At 36.9% G+C, this 12,887-nt stretch overlaps 1 protein-coding gene across 2 annotated transcripts in view; it reads right to left on the bottom strand.

Moving 5' to 3' along the window:
• The window catches only part of GALNTL6 (polypeptide N-acetylgalactosaminyltransferase like 6), a 1,500,784-nt gene that overhangs the window by 29,408 nt on the left and 1,458,489 nt on the right, over positions 1 to 12,887 (bottom strand). For both annotated transcript variants that reach the window (XM_051964041.1, XM_051964042.1), the window contains one exon: positions 1,515 to 1,631. In XM_051964041.1, coding sequence (XP_051820001.1) covers positions 1,515 to 1,631 — 117 coding nt within the window. The remainder of the gene's footprint in view (positions 1 to 1,514; positions 1,632 to 12,887) is intronic.

The raw sequence follows: 12,887 nt of genomic DNA, 5'->3' as shown, positions 1-12,887 counted from the left end.
GGTTGTATGGCCTCAAGCTGTTGTCTTTCCTGCTAATCACTTAAATAAAATTTAAAGTTGGGTGTGACAGTTAAGGAAGGGGTCAGTCACTCATAGTTCTGTGATAAGAGAATTTAAAGAGATAGTTTGTGATATGTCCCTTCCCTGTAGAAGAGATGAGTATGATGATTCAGGACAGTTAACAAAGCTTCTGGGAGAGGACTTTTTTTTTTTTTTTAATTTGGAAAAAGAAAGTATTTTCTAGGTCATGTTCCAGAAATGAAACAGGATGTTATGTCAGATCAGACCTGAATTTATGGGGTTATTTAATCCAGAAACTAGTCAAGGGCTAAAGATTTGCTTGTATGATTTTACAGTAATACCAATCCAGTGGAATATGGGATGTGTGTGTGTGGCTAAAACACTATTTTTCCCAACATGATCATAAAATAATGTTAGTTTACATGAGGCAGACTATCATTTCACTAATGACTACTATCCTTCTCACAGACTACTATTCTTTCTCAGAGAAAAAGAGAGAAGGTATCAGAGGATCTGAGTCTTCCTTTGTGTAGACAGCAAACATGGTGTCTCCTGACCTTCTCTGGTTAATGTAAATGTCTATAGAGTGAGGAACGAATTTCATTTTTTCCCCTTTGCATCCTTGTCCTCATAGTCATCCCTGTCCTTGCAGGTTTTTTTTTTTTTTTAATAAATACTTGTTATGTTGAATTTGCATATGTTAGATTCATAGATTCATATTACCCCCAGAGACTTTTGTAAAACTATAAAAAAGAAAAAAAGAAAAAAAAGGAAGGAAGATAAGGACGGAAAAAAGAGGAGAAAGGAAGGAAGGAAGTTAGGAAGAAAGGAAAGAAGGAAGGAAAGAAAGAAGGAAAGGAGGGAGGGAGGGAGACAAATAAAGAGAGGAAGGGAAGGAGGGAGAGAGAGAGAAAGGGAAAAAGAAAGGAAGAAAAAAGAAAAAAGGAAGAAAGAAAGAGAAAGAAAGAAAGAGAAAAAGAAAGAAAAAAAAAAGAAAGAAAGATTCCTAGCTGGTAGGGAGCAACTCAAAGATTTTGTTAATTGACCTGTAGCATTAGAACTAGAAAGAAGATAGACATTTTGGTTACTGTTATGTCTGTAGAGCATCTTATACTTAATTTTTTATTATGAATTTAATTAGTGAATATTTCAATAAGCAACCCCCATGACACTATCCTTTTTAAATTACTTTCATATATATTATCTCTAAGCCTTAATTTACAAAAAATGAAATGATTATTAGATAATCTCAGTGTCAGCTATTGTTATTACCTTCTCTCTATTCCATAGGAGGAAGTTGACACAGATAAAGAGACCTGCATAAAATAACGAAACTGGATATGTCAGAATTAAGACTCAGATCCTCTCTTTCTCTCTCTGTCTCTCTGTCTCTGTCTGTGTCTCTCTCCCTCTCTTTTCCTTTCTCTCCCCCTCTCTCCCTCCCTCCTTCTCTCCCTCTCTGTCTCCTATGTGTGTATTTATGACTAAAATACCTGTTCATGGGACCATGTCCTTTCAGAGCCATCCTTTACACAGATATCCAGCCTCAGCTCCGTCCCTGTGGCACCATGTTTGCTGTCTACACAGAGGTTGGCAGCCACATTGCGAATCTGCAGAAAAAAAAAAGAAACATTGGTTATTAGGCTTTGAATCAGATCTGAAGTGAAGGATAGAAAAATAAAATAAAATAAATTATGTGACATAACACACAATTAGATTATATATTTAACTATAATAAGTAAATAATGAATCTCCCACATAAAATTATCTTCTTGAAGATAGAGCTGTCTTTTGCCTCCTTTTGTATCTCCATGCTTGGCACTTGGTAAGCATCTGAGAAATGTTTATGGAACGAATGAATGGATGAGATAGTATTTAGAGTTGTTAGACTGCTTTGTTAAAGCACCAGTTGGAGTATATTCTTTTTTCCTAATGCTCCTCCTGTTTTCTTTTGCCATTGCCTCTCCTCTGTATACATGGGCTACTTCACCTTGACCTGCAGGAGAATTTTTTATTTGTCCCAGTCTAGTCTTTTGTCTCTTTACCTTCTCTTAAAAAAAAAAAAAAAAAAGCACAACCCTCCATCGGGGTATTTTCAAGAGCTTTCTTATCAACATAGACATCAAGTTAAAATAGTGAGCAAAGGGAGACATCTTGAGGCTTTCCTCATTTCACCTACAGACTAAGAGCCAGCTTGTAGTCTCTTTGTTACTTTGCTTTTTCTTTATTTACCTTTCTTCTCTCTTCTTCTCATTTTCTAAGTCATCATCTTCTGTCTGGGTAATTTGCTGGGGCAAGTCCTATTATCTCCAGCTGGATGAATTCGGTTTGGCAAAGACTCTAGCTATTTCTGCCTTTTTGGAAACTCCTTCCTCGGTGTTTATTTATAGAGGTGGGAATCGCTCAGTCTGTACCAAAGAGTTTTTGTCCTGGACTTCAGGCCTTCAAGGAAATTATTGATGTCTCCCTTACTTTAAACTTTGTGATGGTGGATTTATTGTGCCCAGTGGCTCCCTGGGGAAAAACAAAAACAAAAACAAAAACAAAAAACAAAAAAAAAAAAAAACCCTCTCTCTCTCTGATATCAGGATCTAAGAATTCTGATACAGATATTCCCAAAAGAATAAGAAAGGCCTCAGAAGGTGTTGTCAAGAACTCTGAATGCTGGTATGGGGCCACTTTGTAAAGTCCTCCAATATTTTTTGTGTTCAAGACCTCAGGCACCTCACAGTCCAATCCAGTCCATAAGATATTCCCAGTGACATGCATAATGCGGGGGAAATGTAGCACAGGGGAAGACCCCAAGACCTCAAAAGACCCCCAGATCTGCACTGCTTTGTCATGATGACATAGCTTACTTAGCTTTCTTGCTCTTTTCCCCTCCAATTTCCACTGCTCTGCAATGCAGCATGATGTACCTGCCTAAAGAACAGCTCGGGGCTGCTGGGTTTCCTTGCCTTTCTAAGTTACTTACAGAAAGCCCCAGAGAGGAAAGAAGGTCGGGGTTCTCATTAGAACTATTGGCAGCAGCTGCTGCCTTCTTGTGCCCACTGATAAATTGACCTGCCTCTCCACAGTAAGTATCACTCCTTTACAATTTATTCTTTCTCCTTCTCTGGTTGAGAATGGAGTTGACCCTGTCTTATGTACATCATATGGTTAGTAGACAGTGGGCATATAAAACTAAGTTAATTAATAATTTTTTCCTGTCTCAGTTGATTACATTTATCTCTTTCCAGTGACCCAAGCTTAGTTGCCTTCACTCCTGTAATGCGGATTTACCATGGAAAGGCCTAATTCTCAAAAAAGCAAGATGCCATCATTGATAAGTAGTCCAAAACCTTGGATGGTTTTTTTTTTTCCTAGTGGTATAGTTCATTCTTTAATAATTGGAAAGTGGGAATAAAGGTGGAAAAGAGATGTAGGAAAGTTATTTCACAGTTTACTTGCTGATTGCAGCAAACTAAACTAAGTTTGACTTAATAATTATATGTTATTAGATAGTAAAAAATATATTAGTTATTAGATAGTAAAATAGGGTAAGCAAAAATCATATTTAGTGGAAGGAATCTCGTAACTAAGTGGATTTAGGCCAAGATAATGAACTGGAGGAATTCAAAGGTAGTTTCCAGCTTATTCTGTAATCTTGACCTAAATCCATTTAACCAGATTTCCCACACTGTGCATACATATGTATATATGTACACACACATATAAACACACACATATATACATGCATATACATACACATATATATACACATATACATATATAAACATATATATGTACACACAGATGAGGAAATTAAATCTCCAAGAAAGTATCTTGTAAGATCACAGAGGTAGCAAATGGCCAAAGCTGACATTTGTATTCAGGATAACTGATTCCAAATCCAATATTTTTTCCATAATACCACGGTCCCACTCTTCCTAAGGTCTTTGTCCCAGACTAATGGGGGGGTATGGTCAGTGAGGTGACACAGTGGATGGTACCATACTGGGCCTGAAATCAGAAACGCTCATCTTCCGGAGTTTAAGTCTGACCCCAGACACTTACTAGTTGTATGACCCTGAACAAATCACTTAGCTCTGTTTGCCTCAGTTTCCTTGTTTGTAACATGACCTGGAAAAGGAAATGACAAATCATCTAATATCTTTGCTAAGAAAACCCCAAATGTTGTACAAGAGAGTTGGACCTGACTGAATAATAATAACAATAAAGAATATGGAATAGTTCAATATATGGAGAATCTTGGTCCCCTTCCCCCTTTTTGTTTCATTTTGTCCTTTTCAAGGATTTACTAATTTTAACTTTTAGCAGCCTGTGCTAAAAGTGGGGAGTTAGCTGGCTGTTTACAGAGGACAACTGTTAAGAGAGAGCCTTTGTGAGTGGCCCTCCAGCAAATCTTTGTCTCCTCTTGTTCTTCTCCCCTTTTCCTAATCCTTAAATAACCAGGTAACAAACCTGCTAAGGACTTTGAGAAGTCAGTTTTGTTACGATTTTTTTTTTAAATAGAGCCAAATTAACATGTCAGGACAGAAATCATATGTTGGGATGGAAATAGAAATACCTGGAAGGTCAAAAGTTGATTTTGCTCTTTTCTGAGGTGGGCCAGCATCCTGGGCAAAGCTCTTAACCAGATCTGGACTTATTTTTTTAAAAGCTATAAGTAATCTAAGAGGTGATTGCTTCCAGAATGCAGAGCTCCTTTAGGGAAACTAAGAGTTATATAAATTTGCACAGATCTTCACCACGAAGCAAGAGTTAGTTAGTCTCTCTGAGACCCTCACATCTCATTCTTTTGGTAACCTCATGGCCATGAGAAATCTGCCTTCTCATTTTCTGGACAAACAGACATACTGTTCCAACAGCAAAGACACTTCTTGGAGAAGGAGGTTGTGTAAGAGAGAACAGAATAGCACAAAGATCCCCAGGAACCACAAAGGCATCGCCCCTTTGTGCTGGTAATGCTGGACGCTCAACCAGTCTGTGGCAAAGATGGAGGACCCTTTTATCGATTTGTTTCTAGAAACTGGGGTACATCACTTACTGAATCCAGCTCCCACTTGCTCACCCAAATGCACCTGGGCAGATGATGGGCTGTATGCTCCCGAAGGCTGTCATTGCCCACATCTGTGTAAATGTCAGGCAGTGTTTGTGCCATAGGAGAAAGGCAGACTGATGAAAATCAGAACAGGTGGGCGAGGTGGGATGCAAAGGGAACAGAAAACAGAACGGAGGCCAGAGTTTCTCTAATGGGTGGGGGAAAAAAGGAGCTGTCATTATAATACTTACTAATTAAAAATGCATCATAATGGCAGTAGAGAGACACATGGGGTAGTGGAGAGAGAGAGCTAGGGAGATCTGGGTTCAAATTCTGCCTATAAACCATACTGGCAGCGAGACACTGAATATTCCATTGAATTTTTGTGACTATAAATTTAAGAGAAAGCAGCCAGTGCACTTTTGGAGGCAGTCTTTCTAAACTAATGAAATTACAGGTTCAATCTATATCCTTAATAATAAAAGCAATGAAATTTATACAGGCTTACTCTCTTGCCCTCCATACACACGTGTGTATATTTATGTATATATAATGGGTGCATATACTCCCTACAATAATACACATGCACATGTGTGTGTATGTACACACATATATAATAAAAACAATGAAATTTATGCAGACTTGAAGGCTTGAAAATTACTCTTTCTCTACAAATACACACACATGTACATGCATATACATGTGTGCATACATATTATGCATGTGTACATGCATACTGAAAACAATGAAATTTATACAGACTTAAAGGTTTGCAAATAACTCTCCCTTCACACATATACAACAATATACACATTTATGTACGCATATCTCATATGAGCTCTAGCACAATTCTATGGTTTAGACTACCTGTCACTTTATAGATGAGGAAACTGAACAGTTATTTATAGTGAGAAGCAAAATTTGTGCCCAGAGCTTTTGGACTTTGGATCTAGCACTACAAACTATGTGTGGAAGTCACCTTCTATACATAAACATACAGTACAGTTGCTGCCACAGATGTGGACATTTTTGCAAATTAATTGATATTTTTTAAAATCAGGAATTGATAGTCTAAAGTCAGAAAAACTCATCTGATTTAGTTCAAATCTGGCCTTACACATTTCCTGACTGCGTGACCTCAGTTTCTAATTTGTAAAATTATTGAAGCCAGGAAGACACTTTCCCGAGTTCAAATCCAGCCTCAGATACCTAATAGCTATAAGATCCTGTTTGCCTCAGTTTTCTCATCTGTAAAATGAGTTGGAGGTCAGACCATTCTAGGATCTCTACCAAGAAACTCCCAAATATAGTCATGAGGAATCTGACATGACCGAATGACAACAAAGACACGTATTGATCTGGAAAACCATGTATTAACCCAGTCTATGGGTTAAAAAGAATTGTTTTGTTAAATGTTTTCCAATTTCATTTCAAACTGGTTCAAACTGCACTTGAGAATATTGTGGACTGCCTGAGTTTGGCCATGAGTTTGACACCTCTGATGTAGTTCAATCCTATCTTTTTCCAGATGAGGAAACTGAGAGCCAGGGAGAATTTTCCCAAGGTCATACAGGTAATCAGTTGGAGGTGAGATGTAAAATCAGTTCGTGTAACTCCAGAGCCAGACTCCATCCTGTACAATAGTGAGCAAAAGTGTTAAGGAGTAGAGAACAAGCATGATTGCAATGGGCAGGGACCTGCTCTAATAGAATTGGTCTTGATTATATATAGTATTTTGCTGTTAACAAAGCATTTTTCCTGACAATGATTCTGATGTATGCTAATATGCAAACGAAAAAATTGAAAAGAATTGCCTAAGATTGCACTGCTAGCAAGAATCAGAGCTGGGATGCAGATCCAGATTTTATGGACTATTTATAGACCAAATCTTTTTATTATATTGTTCTGTACCATGCTCCCCCATGTATTAGCCTTAGGGGCTAAAAAAGGTGAAGGATCTGCACTGATCCATCATTCCTTTATAAGTAACTTCTATCTATCTATCTATCTAATCGATCTCTTGTCTATTTGTCTCTATTTGTTTATCTATTTATGTTTCTATGTATCTCTGTCCAGTCCATTTCTTTACTGAACTTTGGTCCTCAATCACTTACTGGACATATTTGAACTGGATGTATCAGAAACATTTCAAATTCATTATCAAAGTAGAAATTATCTTTCTTTCAAATCTTTCCCTTTATAGAAATGTTGAAAGCACCACAATTCTTTTAGACTCCCAGATTTGTATCCTTATTGTTATTTTCAATTAGTCATTCTTTCTCATCCCAAACAGTTGTCAAATTTTCCTCTACCATTACATTTCTTAGATTTGTTCTTTTTTCTTTACTCACATAATAATAATATCTTTAGGATCTAGTTAACTTTTATTTAGAATATTACAATTCCTGCTACAACTGTCTTCACATTCAATTCTCTGTACTGCCAAAGGTATTTTTCATAAACATAGAGCCATAGATTCCATTTAATTTCCCTGCTCAATAAGCATTAGTGGATCCCTATTGCCCAGGGGAATATATAAATTTCTCTGTTTGGTTTTAAAACCTTTTACAACTTGGTTCCAAATTATTTTCTTTCAGCCTTTTATGACTTCCCCTCACACATTATGATTCACTCAAACTGTTCTTTTTGTTTCTCTCCTTTTTATGCTGAACGCCATTCCTGGAGTACACTCCCTTTACTTTTCTCTCAAAGAATGCAGACTTTCTTGAATATATGGCTTAAACACTACCATCCTATCTAGAGAATTTCCTAATCCTCTCAATTGCTAGTGCCCTCCCTGATTATCTTGTATTTAATCACCTCATGTACTGTCTTTTGTGTTATTTTGTTTTGTGTATATTTATTCTTTATATGCTTCTATTATGTACAGAATAGGAAATAAGCTTCCAGAGGTCAAAGATTATTTTCTTCTTTTTTTTGGTTTCCTTTTTTCTGTGTCTCAGTATCTAGTACAGTATCTGGCACATGGTAGATGCTTAATCAAATCTGGTTTATGAATTTATAGGTATCTGATGAAGAGATGTGATATTAGAAGAGTAGATAAAGGTTACAGGATCTTAGAGCTAGAAGAGACCACAGTGGTCAGTGATTTCAACTCCATAATTTTAAAGATGAAGAAACTGAGGTAAGGAGAGGTGAGAGGACTGATTGAAGATAGGGAGATCCAGTATCAAAAAATAAAAAATAAATAAATGAAGGTCATGGTGAAGCTATTCAGATTGGTTGCGCAGCTGTCTCCATTTTCACAACACAATGAATGGAGGAAGGTGAGGAGCCTGTTTGTACAGGTGGAGATGAATGGCTGACACACTCCATGAATCTTTCCTTTGGGAACCTCACAAAGTCATTTCCCCAGATAAAGCCAAGCCAGATTTTTGCAAAACATCTCTAATTCATGCCTTGACATTTAATATTGCTGTCTTTTTTCGCTCCCTAGAGTGCTATGTGATGCATACAAATAATCTTAAAGCTGGTTGGATGCATGTATGAATCTCAGATCTGTTCCATCCCTAGTTCAAGACTTCAAAGGATTTCTAACATCATCTTTAAAAAACAAGGGCCGTTGTAGCAGACTTAGAAAATAAAGCAACTTTTTAGTTCTTGAAAAACCACTCCAAGAAACATATGTTGCCTTAATAAAATTATTTTTCCTTCAAGCTGAAATCAAGTAGATGAAGATTGGTATATTAAAAAAAAAATCTATCTTTCATATAAGTGTGAAACTCCCAAGTAATATTTGGAACCTTTGACTTATGAAGATTTTCAGTTATAAGAAGCTACTTGTTATATAAGAGAACCATATCCTAATCCTTCATTAGTTGAGGGTTCCAAATATTTCCTGGTAGCTTCAGATCTCTCTAGCCCTTGACAGAATTGTGTCTACATTATTTGGAAATATGGTAATCTAAGGATTTTTTCAATGTGTCTGGAAAATCCAATGAAACAATAGTGACCTAATTAAGTGTTTTATAAAATCTAGAGGATTGTCCCCATTTGGTACTTTAAAAAAAGGAGAGTGTGCTACTTGCTTATTGTAAGTTTAATTTTATCTTGCACATGGAAAATATGTCCACATTAAGGCTAGACCCTTCTGAGTGGGTATATATCTCAGATCATTGTGGAGTTCACTCAAAGGATTGCCACATCCTTATACTTTCCATGCTATTATTATATAAACTTTTTGGTAAAATTTTACAAAATTTTATAAAATGTCCCATTTTGCTTCAGTCTTGAGAAAGAGTGTAAATTTTAACCTAAATCACACTTGACATAGAAAACTTTACATTTATAAACACTCTCCCTCAAAAAAAAAAAACTCACCTTAAAACAAACAAAAAAAAATCCTTTTACAATCTACCTCCAATTTATATTTCCAACCTTACTATACTATTCCATACTCTTTCCTACAATTTTCAGTACCATCAAACTGATCCTCATACTGTTACTGAGATACTGTATTCCATCTTTTATTTAGCATCTCCCTACCTTTGCAAGTCTGTCTTCCATGCCTAGAATGTCCTCCTTTACCGCTTCTGCCTCTTCAGATTTCTTACTTGCTTCAAAACTTAGCTCAAACACTATCTTACACATGAAATTATCCCTGATCATTCAACTACTAGTGCCTCCCCTGTTCCAAGCCATCTTGCATATATGTCTGATATATATATATATTTATGAACATATGAGTACATAGCACATAGCTCAACACAATACTTGACTATGATTAGCACTTAATAAATGTTTATTTATTAATTGAATTGTCTCCCTTTATAAAATGTAAGCTCCCTGAGGGCAGGTCTAGTATTTTGTCCCTGGGGCCCAGCACAATTTCTGGCCCATGGTAGATATTTAATAATGCTTATTGATGGATTGATATATTTGGTTAGGTGCAACAGCTACCAAGACTGGAAAATCACTGCCATGGATATCAGGCTATTTTTTCCCCTCTTAAACAAGCAACAAAACCATTCTAAAGAGGGTAAGGATCAGAGTGTTGTAGCTTCCTGATTACTCACAACATGAAAAGCTCAGGCCCAAGTAGTTGATGCTTCTGGTGTTATGCTAGCTAATTCACTCTTCTGAGTGGAAGGGAGCCCACTTCCACTTAAACCAAGGATGTTCTTGTTGAATATCCTCCCCATTCTATGGTTAAATAAACTTGTTAAATGAGCTCTTCCTTTTAGTCCCATTTTTGAGCCAGAACTATTGGACTGACCTGAATCAGGCCAATCCTCAAACAATATATAACATAGAATGAGGGGAAATTGATGCTTTACTTCTCTGCTAAGAATTCTCATGGAAAGCTCCCAGCATGTCACTTGGACACCCTGTGGAGGATTTGTGTAAGGACATGGAGGAAAAATATGCAAGGTGAAAAGTGTGATCTTCATCTTTGGAGAGAGGATCTGTTGGATGAGATCCCATCAGAGTACATCAGGATATGAGCCCTTTGAAACATCTTCTGTCAAGTCACTAAATTATATAGTCAAATTATTTTAATTTTAATTTTATTTTTTTGCTGAGGCAAAAAAACCTAGGACTTGCCTAGGTCACAGATAGTGACTATTTTTATTTTAAGGGATAGAGAATAAAACTCTGGTTTCATTATTATGGGGAAACTTTCTACCATTGCAGGCCAGCATTTCTTGGTCATAAGAGACTTATCTAGAGCAGAAGTATCACATGTGTGGTGATACTCCTGGGTATAACCTGAACTAGATTAACATGTTATTGGGAAATATTTAACAAAAAATAATAGAATAAAGCATGGGTAATATCACATTAAAAATCTCAATCAATGAGCTTTATCTATAGAGCTAGGGCCTCCGTTTCTATTTGAGTTTGACACCATTGGTTTCTATTACTGATAGATTAAATGACCTTTCCAGTGTCACCAAACCACTACTGTATCAGAGGCAAAACTTGAAAAAACTTGAAAACAAACTCTTGCCCCAAGGCCAGTTTGTTTTCTTTTATGCTACATCCAGTCATTTTTTAACCCTTCATGACCTCATTTGGGGTTTTCTTGGTTTGCTATTTCCTTTTCTGGCTCATTTTACAGATGAGGAAACTGAGGTAAAGAGGGTTAAGTGATTTTCCTGGGGTCACAAATTTAGTGTCTGAGGCAAGATTTAAACTTAGGAAGACAAATTTTCCTGACTCCAGCCTGTGCCACAGAGCAATTCCTTCCTATTATGCTATTTGACATCTATTTCTATTTAGTAATTGTTGAAAAATTTATAGGTATTGGTAAGACAGGCATTTGTTCAATATTGACAAGGCAGTGTATTGAGGATCAACAACCTGTGAACTCTGGATGCCAGGTTTCAGGCCTTACAATCACACTGCCTTAATATACCATTGCTGTTCCCAGGAGGAAGATGCATTGCTTATAATTATCAGAGCAAGTGAATATATATTTTTCCAGAAAATAATGTATTGGTTCCAACTCTAGAGGGTAGAAACCCTGCCCTCCAGCAGGGCATGTTGAAGTGTCTGATGGTGTAATCATTAGTTCTTTAGGCCATCCCTGACCTTAGTCTTCATTCTCCTTCTAATTTGGGCAGATCTTTTGCTTTCCTCCTCATCTTCCTTTACTTTGAATAGAGCTAACCTGTACCAGGGGCAGGTCTCAAGGTCTTAGTGGGTAGATGCTTTTGAAAATAAGTTTGTTCATTTGATTGGACACATGAGACCCATGAAAAAGGAAACTGGGTAAAGACCAAATGTTATCAACATTTCCTAGAGAGAGACAGATCAGTTTTCTCCCTAAACAAGAGTCTAATAAAAATATAGGTCAACATCAGCCTAGTCTACTGAGTTACTGGACGCTGGCTGTTGAGATGTGTGTGTGTGCAGCTTGGGCAGTCAGCCCAGGCAGGATCAGGTAGAAGACCTTGATTACCAAGCAGGCCATGAGACGTATAAACAGATCCTTTCAGTTTCAGCATTTCTTGAGGAATAGATAGTTGGGTTCTATTTTTAATGGTGACCCATAATGTCACCTTGGGAAAGAGATAACTTCTTTGTGCTTCCATTTCTCTGTTAGCTGAATGAGAACAAGCATTCCTCCTGACATCATAGAGGCTTCTCTGACACCTGACCTCCTCAGGTGAAAGCTATTTCATAGTAATTTATTGGAGCCCTTCATCCCACCCACCTCATTTTGTGGTTAATATCTATTTGTGGTTACTATGCTAAATTTATATGCTCTCTTCCTTAAGGCTCAAAACCTTTTCCCATCCAATAGATTTCCTTGGGAGAAATGCCTTTTGCAAGCACTGAATTGTCCACTTTCTTTCCTTCCTTCTTCTTGAAATAAGTGCAGGTAATACTGAAGTCATAGATGAATTTCAAATGAAGGTTTTGTGAGATTTGTGTGGCCATAGAATCATATAACATTAGAGACAGCCTAATAAAACTACTTCAATTCATACATGAGAAAACTGAGGTCCTGAGATTTCCCCAAGATCATCAAGGCAACAAGTATTTGAATTTGAATTTTGGGAAATGTTTTAATTTTGGGATTCAAATCCCAAATTTGAATTGGGATTTGAAAGTTTAGCACTCTTTCCACTGAACCCTTTATCTTCCCCTGGCTGTATGTTTAAAAATGTCTAGTTTTCTCAGGGTGATGGAAGACTAGACTTTTTCTCCATTTCTCTCCAGTAAGAATTAGGCTCAAGAGATAAAGGAATTTCAGTTGTCTTTGAACCAAGACAGCAAAAAACCTACTGAAGGTACAACCCAATGAACTAAAATCAGAGAGGGTTAATGTAATCATTCAGCATCCCTTCCCTCA

Source organism: Antechinus flavipes, chromosome 6, assembly GCF_016432865.1.
Source record: "Antechinus flavipes isolate AdamAnt ecotype Samford, QLD, Australia chromosome 6, AdamAnt_v2, whole genome shotgun sequence".
NCBI lineage: Eukaryota > Metazoa > Chordata > Mammalia > Dasyuromorphia > Dasyuridae > Antechinus > Antechinus flavipes.
The sequence above is the reverse complement of the archived record's forward strand: the minus strand, read 5'-3'. Positions and strand labels throughout refer to the sequence as shown.